Source organism: Cyphomyrmex costatus, unplaced genomic scaffold, assembly GCF_001594065.2.
Source record: "Cyphomyrmex costatus isolate MS0001 unplaced genomic scaffold, Ccosl1.0 scaffold92, whole genome shotgun sequence".
Taxonomy (NCBI): domain Eukaryota; kingdom Metazoa; phylum Arthropoda; class Insecta; order Hymenoptera; family Formicidae; genus Cyphomyrmex; species Cyphomyrmex costatus.
Window position 1 is genome coordinate 34,751 of NW_017280506.1, and position 9,580 is coordinate 44,330.

At 42.8% G+C, this 9,580-nt stretch overlaps 1 protein-coding gene across 1 annotated transcript in view; it reads left to right on the forward strand.

Annotated features, from left to right (window-relative positions):
* LOC108781874 (uncharacterized) overlaps positions 1-9,580 on the forward strand; it is a 31,558-nt gene that overhangs the window by 2,667 nt on the left and 19,311 nt on the right. Inside the window, 5 exon segments of the mRNA XM_018549991.1 lie at positions 3,695-3,791; positions 4,714-4,910; positions 5,221-6,379; positions 7,309-7,562; positions 8,797-9,063. Coding sequence (XP_018405493.1) covers positions 3,695-3,791; positions 4,714-4,910; positions 5,221-6,379; positions 7,309-7,562; positions 8,797-9,063 — 1,974 coding nt within the window.

A 9,580-nucleotide genomic window follows, 5' to 3' on the forward strand; every position in this document is an offset into this window, starting at 1 on the left:
CTCTCTCTCTCTCTCTCTCTCTCTGCCATCTCTCCCCGCCACTCTATATGTATGTGATCCACTTAAACAATGAAAAAACAATGAGCGCTGGGCAATCTAACTTCACCACTTAACTCGTTTACGATTTATGCGGTTGTTCGCGCGGTTGGTACATTCGCACGTAATTACGTCGTTGCATATTCTCCGCGCAGAACAGGATTAACAAAATGGCGCAAGATTTACGGGGGATGAAACGCATGCATACCGTTTCCACTGTACTTTTTACTCATTTCAGCTGCGCTCCACTTATGGCTTAAATGGAGTAATATCGTCGATAAATATCGTAGCGACGGCGCTGCATAAAACTTCTAAATGCATTTGAGGAAGATCTAAATATTTAGAGGGTGGTCGAAAGGTAATAATATTTGCCCGTCTTTTCCATTGTTTCTAAAATGTTTGTATGTACTTGATCGTTTAATTGAAATTACGGCGGTAATTGCATAAATACGAACAAATAGGGAATACACATTTCGGATTCACTCTTATTAATAACTCTTGTACAAGACCTATAATTCACGGTTATGACGTAACATAATCTCCTCCCGTAATCGGTTTTTCTCATATTCGTCTCTGTAGACAGCCGTCAAACGCTCGATGAATTATTCAGCCGAAGGGATGAGCTTAGTGCATAATGTGGAATAATTATAGAAAACGGGCTGCGTCGTTTTTCATCGATCGCAGAATGTTCTTCAGAGAGATTATTTATCCTTTTACGAGATGAAGAGAGAGAGGAAAGTCTGATTGGTCGAGCTCCGCGGCGGCGCCCCGGAAATTCATTTCGTTCGATTGGCGATGCAACATTACCGTAGGTAATCTCGTCCCCGGTGTCGTGTGTCGTGAGCGAAAATTGACAAGGGATTAACGACGAGGCCACGCTCCGCGCATCAACTGCGACGCGAAGCCGATGGAGAAATTCTCTCATGATGCCGAGCTTATTGCAGGTGAACGATAAGCGGTTTGCTCCGGGAAAACCCTCGCCGAGAGATAGGCAGTTTCCCAAAAGGTCTCTCACGTTACAGTCCCCCGAGTTATTCAAAGCGCGTCGCGATTATGCGTCTCTCGATTTGAAATTATATTCCGGCGCGTTCGCTCCGCGCGCCTTCCTCTCGCTCGCGCTTTCGGATCGTTCGAAAATTGATCGTCGTACATACGAAATTCAGATTCGCCGCGAGAGAGGGTCCCGACGACTTATACCTTTTCGCCCTCGCGGCCGCGGCGCCGAGCTCGCTGACCGCGGGGTTGGCACACTCCGCGAAAACTCGGATGTAAACTTTAAAGGTGATGACCCGTGAATATTACAGATGCGAAATGTCGCGCCGGGGGGTCGCGCGGCAAATGAAAAATTGCCGGTGCACGCGTGTGACGGTACGCGCGCGGCGCACCGTACAACGCCGAAATGTACTCATTTATTCACGCCCGTGCGCCGGCATAATGTGTCATACATTATGTTATTTCTTGTCGAGGCAATGTGAAAATAAATGTGAAACATTCAAGCGTCCCGATTGCCGATTTAGGCGACGCGAGCCATTAAGGATTTAAATCAGCTTTCCCCTAAAACCGCTACATGTTTGATAGTCAATGGGATATAAATGTACGCGTGTATAAATTTACGTAAATGGAGAACACTATACAGCTATACATACACGATTCCGGATGCATTTGCGTCGGTCGATCAAAATGATAAAAATCGGAAAGACCCGGCGCGAATTACCTTCAGTGGAATACATTATCCGCACCGACATCGTTTACTGCTGATTGAATTTAATTAAACTTTTCGCGACAGAAAATCACCACTCGGCTGGTCGCGTATTACGCGATGGAGAAACGGACGAATTACTTTTCCGCTGCCTAAGGCGAAGCTTAGCTTGCTCGCTCTAATTGTTATTACTATATAGTTGAAACAGCTCTCTTCTTTCCGCCTTTGTCGCGTGTGTACTCCGTTCCTTCATATTTCTCAGATATAATAGACTGAGGAACAATCGGTTTGTATGTATAAGAAGAGAGCTTTTTAAAAATGTTCATTACAAATCCTGTACATACGAACCAAATTTCTGGATACCTCCGTAGATTTAAATGATCTCTAAATGTATATTATTGATAATTTTATTAACAATTTTAAGTGTAAATTCACGTTGAATATCCAGTTTCACGATTCTCCATGTATATTATTTGCGTTAGTCAATCAAAAATCAGGAGGGTCGCAATTTACCTGTGTAATACGAAAAAAGATTTAAATCGGAAATATGCATAAATTATATACAATTTAACGGATTATATATAATTTATGCATATTTTCGATTTAAATATTTACATTTAATATATATATATATATATGTACATAAATATTACACGTTTATATACATATATGTTTAAATGCAGACACCAAATATCACAGTAAATTTTCTCTCTGCGAGGATAATCTCTCCTTCGGAGGTTACACTTCTCTTGCACGGAATACCTGCATTCATTAACGATTTCAGATACAACGGCAACAACGGAGAAAGTCGATTATCGCTGGATTATACCAATTGCCACTTGATATCGCTTAGATTAGACTCGAGGATGCTTCTCTCGACGGGCTTTTCTTCGACAATGGCGAAGGAAAATGCGGCCGGTACCGCCTCTCCTCTGAATCGAGAGCCTCGTAAAAGTTTCGAGTATAATCTACCGTGAAACTTTTCGGGGCACATCTCATAGATTCCCTTCGTTAGCGCGCTGAAGTCCGTATTACAGCTGGAGAATGGAAAAATTGCAAGTTCAATGAGAGGAAACTTCACGATTCTAAAATGAATAGACAAAATGTTATATCGCTAAAAATTACTTCCCGCCGCGACGTGCCGCTACTCCCGAAAGAGATTTGCGATAGATCCTTTACATTCAGTCGCATTTCCCGAGCGTCGGAAAAATTTGAGAGACCTCTAAAGAGCATCCTTCGAGGAATTAAGATACTTCTCGCTCGTCTTTTAGAGATCGGCGCGGCGCCCTCCCATAGTCATCCTTCTGCTTCCTCCTTCCTTCGCCCATCAACTCGATTTTATCGCCATCTTCGCGCATTAAAGAATTTCCATATCGACGGGCGGATGGTACGCTCGACAGAGTGAAATGACGGGTAGGGACCGATGACTTCCGGGGTTCAGCGTGGTAGTTTCATTGTGGTAACAGTCCAAGTTTCGAGCCAACTCGTGGCACAAGTGTGCGCGAGGCTCTGACAAACTTCACAATAGAACTTCCGCATTTTCGCCTCGCTGACTGCATCGCCCGCGGAGATGCAGTCGCAAGAAGGGCGGCCCTTCACCCCCGTCCAACTCACCCTTATTTTCCTGCCACGGTCAATCGAGGGTGCGTTTCATTTGACGCTCACGACGCTCGCGAGTGTTAAGCCGTAATCACACTAGCGATTGCGCGATTGTGATTGACGATTGAGGATTATTTCTCAAGAAATCGGTGACTGCTTTGCTCTGATTGGTTGAAAAGTAATCCTCAATCGCCGATCATAATCGCTCGATCGCTAGTGCGATTACGGCTTTACTCGTCTTTGTTTGATATCGTTTTATAAACGATAAGGCCTGAAATGGTTACAAGAGTGTTGCGAACGTCAAGTGAAACGCATCCTTTGTCACAGCTCTTATAAGATCGAATCCTCTCGTGTTTACAGGACTCTGCCAAAATGCACGCGGTACGTCCGAAGACAGGATGGGGTCGAATCGTTCCGATGACGGGTCGCATACTTTGGGAATCCGTCGGCAGTACAGGTAAAAGTATCGCCCTCTCGAATTGTAAAACCTGCCGCTTGCTCGTCGACTTTTCTTCCGGATGTAACGCGACGCAAGGAACAGGAGAAACGAGACTCTTCGCGAGGCTCCAGCGACGCTCTCGGTTCACAATGACGTATGCTTTGTCGTATAAATCTGCGTATCCGGTCGGATGTCACAAGGGAAGTCTTTAATAGAATTACGCTGTAATTACAGCTCGGAATCACAAAGGTTTATCGAAACGGCAGCGTCAAAGAAAACGTTTTCAAAATACCACCAACTATGGTCGACAATTAATCACGTAACGTTAAGGGTGGCGTATTATTACGGAAAGAATGATTTTGCTTCGAGTATCTAAAAATTTAATTAGACACAGATTGAAAAATAATTTCGCTGGACTATCAAAATAATTATGTCGGATTGCTAAACTGGCAAACTGCGGTTGCTATAGAATGTCAAAATTGTTTATTAATTTATCATGCTTTGATGGTACGAAATTATTTTCAGACTTCTATATATCTAAATTTTTACTTAATTAAGCAGACTCGTTCGATGGTATAGGAAAAGATTCAATTGCTGATGGTACATATTCCTTATTTAAATACGTTTGATTTATTATACATGTGCAACCTATACTTACGTCTATACTACATTTTTATAAATATATATTCGATATCTTATTATTTCCCATTCCCTAAACAAGCAAGTTATACAAATCGACATAAATATAAAAATATTTTCTCTCAGAACAAAGTTTAACGGGGCTTAAATGCTCTCTTTTAGAGTCTGGAAACAGTGAAATTGCGCGCGACACGGTTCCTCTTTGTTCCTTCGATAATTTATTTAGTAGACTGAACAGCGTCTCTCGGATCCCATGTTTTTTGCGAGAGCAAAGATGGTTAGAGCTGTTGTTATCCGCCAGCGGGGACGCATCTTTTGAGGGAATGGAGACTCTCAAGGAAAACAGAAGGACGCTCTCGTCGCGAGGCGTTATCAAGGAGCCGGAGGAGACGGAAGCGGAAGCGAAAGCGGAGGCCCGCGGCGATGAACGTGGGGACAAACATCTCCTTTTGTCAGAAAATGGTGCGAAAATTCTGCCTCGGCGAGACGTAAATGTCAGTGAGTAAAATCGTTTCTCTCCCTAATGTTAACGGGAAACGTATATTCCGGCTAAATCAGTCTGCGGCAAAAGGTGAAAATGCTCCCGGAGCATATAAGACACATCCGTTCCTAAACAAATTTACGTTTCTGGAAACTTTTCGCGTCGACGTGAACGCGTGGTATTATCTCCCCGCGTATTTTGCGAAACTTGAACGGAAAAAAATGTGTTTCCAATCGTTAATCGCGCGTACGTATTCCATTTATATATAATTTATGGCTCGAATCGACATTATCTTTGAAGAACCCACCTCCGCTATTTGCTCGACAGCGACCTTGAGCAAGCAGCAAGAGGGCAACTTCGGCAGTCGGACGCGCAAAAAGCGTCGCAGGGGCAAGGCGGAGCCGGGAGATACCGATGTCAAGGACCGCCTTCACGAGATCACCGAGGATAGTCGAGAGAACGAGATAATGGGCAAGCGGGATCGATCGCCACGGAAGAGGAACGACCCTTTCTCGAAGTTGCGGCCGAGGAATCGGGAGGCGCAAAAGTCTCGTGCGGAGCGACGGAGGCGGAAAAAGGACAGGAAGGATCGAGGAGGTAGAGGCAGCAGCGGGAAGAATACGCGACGGAATGACAGACGACAGGATGTCGCGCGGCGAAAGCGAAAGAGGAAGACGCACGATGGCCTGAGTGGACGTGTCCTCGACCTCGCGGGGACCAACACGTCCGAGCCGACGATCGAAAGTTCGTCCAGCGTTGACCCCGATCGCGCCTCGTTCACAGAGACCGTCGGCACGACGACGACGTCGTCGTCGTCGTCGTCGAGTCTTCAACGTCATCCGACTCTCGAGTCGGAGACGAGGAGACTGACGAGAACGACGCCACGTTTTAACGTTTACGCGGCCAACACGGTGGAGAGGGAATTCTCCAAGCAGCTCGAGATGGAGATCTCCAAGTTTGCCTTGAAGGATCCCTCAATTTTGAATGACGACATTTTCGATACCCCTCCGAAGAAATCGACTGAACGGAATTCAGCAGCGAGCGAGGTAAACGGGAAAAGCGTGAACCGGGACGCTGTCGCTTCGTCGGAGGGCAAAATTGATCTCAAGAGCTCGCATTACGACGCCGAGAGCATGCTGGGCTACTCGAGGACCGAGGAGGACCTGCCGATTTTGGATCTGGAGAACGAGGTGCTGGAGAGGACCCTGAAGGACTACAACGCGTACATGGCGTCGCGGCTGAAGCCGTTGTCGTTGCCGCGCTACGACGAGCCGCCGATCCATCGCACCCCCGACCCTCACCCGCCGAGGAAGCCGATAATTAATTCCGAGGAGAACGCCGAGGAGGCTGGCGACAGAAACGCGGAAGTCGCAGGCGTAACGGGAGCGATGCAGGACGACGGCAGCATGAAAGGGGACTTATCTTGCATAAACGGGACGTTCTTGCCGGCGCCTCTATCTCGTCACGCGCTGATCAAATATGTTAAGTAAGTGCTCTCCTGCTGTCATCCATAATTCAATGCTTGGTATCCGATGTCAATAATTTACGAAAAGTCGATGAAAGAAAATAGATTGGGTGACTCGGCCAAGCTGTAGCTTGCTGGGCGAGTCCAACGTCATCTTATAACTAAGATTTGATGGTCCAAAAAAATTATGTCTGCAGGCAAAATTATCGAGTATGTTAATTCAATTAATTCTTTGTGCTGCTAACAAGTTTTATCTAGCAGCAAAAATACGCGCCATCTTAACTGTAGCATGTTTTGTTAAAAATTTTGATCTTACATGTTGGATTAATTTTCATAGAAAATTTATCTCTCTGCTGTATTAATAAATTTTCCTGTGTTATTACAACAAATTTTTTCCTATAATCGCTAGTTTTATTCAACCGCACGACTTGTTATCTTAACAGAAAACTGGCTATTCGTACGTTACGGCTGTAAATTTGCTGAATCAGTAAAGATTTTCGTTATTTTAACAAATCCTGTTTTTCCATGCACGAAGCGCTAAATATAATAAGACATTTGCGATATCTCTCGGAGTGACTGGCATTAATTTTAACTAAAATTTTCCACTTTCAACTCAATTTCTCTTCGACTGTAAAAAATATATCGATCAAATAGATATATATCTTAATCGTTAATTTCAATGAAGTTGTTTGATTGTGTACCTTATCCAATATTAACAGATATCTAATTATAATCTTATAATTGACAATGATTTATGAAGATGAAGGCAATTAAATTCATTCGAATTTCCGGTAAACGACGGCCAATCCTTTCCCCGCGACGAGCTTTCAAATTAAAATCAAAATACATATCCCAATTGCCATTTAGCGCTAATACTCGCGGAGTGATCCTCCTGAGAAAATAGAATTTTATCGTAAAAATAACTCGTCGCATTCACGTGACAATTACAGGTCCTCGACCCCGGGCCACGAGTATTTGGAAGCCGATTACGAGTGTGTGCCAGGCTACGGTATGGTATCCTCGGCGAGCCGATTAGTCTGCAGAAATCGTCAGTGGGTCGGACAGGTGCCAAAGTGCGAGATCAAGCAAAACCCGTACGGGATGTGCGCCGAGGCATCCTGCGAGCACGTTTGCAACGAAATTAACGGGCGCCCCGTCTGTTCCTGCTACGAGGGATTCAGATTGGATGGCCGTAAATGCGTCGGTGAGCACGATTCGCGCCGTGCGAGTAATTATCATTAATGAACGCATTTTTTTTTTTTTTTTTTTTCAAGATTTTTACGTGCCCGCACGCAGACCAAAACTTTTTACAAGCTTATAGTATTTCAGTCCGTACTTTAGGCGCTTTTACTTTTCGTTCGGTTTCCATTTGGAGTCTCTATCCCAATATTTCGTTTTCTTTATGTAAACGTCATCGTATTTATCGCAATTAAAGTGATCCTAGAGCAGGGAATGGAAGTAACTCGTTACTTGTAACGAAGTTACAGTTACAAGTTACTTTTTTGGTAACTTTACTGGTAACTGCGTTACTTTCTTTTTTTGGTAACTGTAACGGTAACGAGTTACATTTTTTTGGTAACGGTAACGAAATTTACAGTTACTTTTGTCGTTACTTTGCACACGATTGAATACGGTTCGATTGGATACATGCTATTTATAGCGCTTATCAATAAGACTTGAAAGCCCTTAGACATTCGGCCGTTATGATTCAGTAATTATTTTACACTTCTATCTTCTATGTAATACATAGGACATACAAATATTTCAGTTTGCTGCATATTTTATAGGTTTTAGAATTACAAAATTGTGTTTAAAAAAAATTAAAAAATAAATTAAATAATAGTAAAATGAGAAGGGCTACGAACCCAAAAGCGAAATAGTTTAAAAGACGATGACAATAAGTGTCGAAACGTCGTTTGTTTTTATCTTGTTTTATCTATGTATTGTTCTAATATATTTATACATTTAATTACATTGTCATCGTCGTTCTTATCGGAAATAAACTGTTTCATTTTTGGCTCGTAACCCTTCTCATTTTACTTTTATTTAATTTATTATTTGAGCCATTCTACATTGTTTTTTTTTTTTTAATAAAACTATATATTTGTTAGTATTACATATAAAAAAAAAATGCAAAAGTACATTTTTAAATTGATTTTAAAAAAAGTAACGGAAAAGTAACGAAAAGTTATTTTTTAAGTAACGGTAACTGTAACGAGTTACTTTTAAAAAGCGATAACTGTAACTGTAACTAGTTACATTTTTACTCGGTAACGAGTAACTGTAACTAGTTATTTTTAAAAAGTAACTTTCCATTCCCTGTCCTAGAGTAGTGGTTACATCTTGCTCAAACCTCAAAGGGTCTTATGGAGTCAATTAAGTACGCGAGTGAATGACGCGGTTAGTACCGGATTAAACGCGCGATGTTTGTTGTCTAGACATCAACGAGTGTTTACTGAACAACGGTCACGGTCCCTGCCAGGACACCTGTCGAAATCTTATAGGAGGGTACGAATGCTCCTGCGAGAGTTTGCAAGACGCGTCGCTAACCACCGACAATCACACGTGCGAGCGTAACAAGCACACGGGTCCGTGCAGTGTTAACAACGCCGGATGTTCCCACACGTGTCTGTCCACGATGGGTCGGGTGTTTTGCCTTTGCCCCGACGGCTTCATGCTCGAGGACGACTGGAAGACTTGTCAAGGTAATTGGACGCTCGATTCAGAGACACTTCGCCTGTATATACAATTCAACTTACTTTTCGTTTTACTCATATTTTGACATTAACTCGAGATCGCAAATCTGCGAGTTGCTGGCCGACGTTTTGCGGACGATTTTGTTTTTACTGCAAGTCTAAGTCTGCAAAAAGTGACTTTGGCGTATGTGTGGGATTAGTTTCCCGTGTACAAACAACATATTATATTGTGTACACTGTATAAAAAATAAAATGTTAATTTTAACTCAAAGGCGTCGAGTGGATTTTCTGAGACATGCAAAAATGTTTGGGTAAACCCGGTACATACCCCGCACCTATCAAAAACTTAATTTATCAATTATTATTTACTACGTTTAAAGTAAATTAATTATACCAATAAAAACTTTGTATCATCTACTACTGTAAAAAAAATATTAGAAATCCAAAATAATTTATTTTCCATATTAAAAAATAACTTTTTCGAACCCCTGCATTTTTGCCATTTATCCCAAAGGGGGGGGGGGGG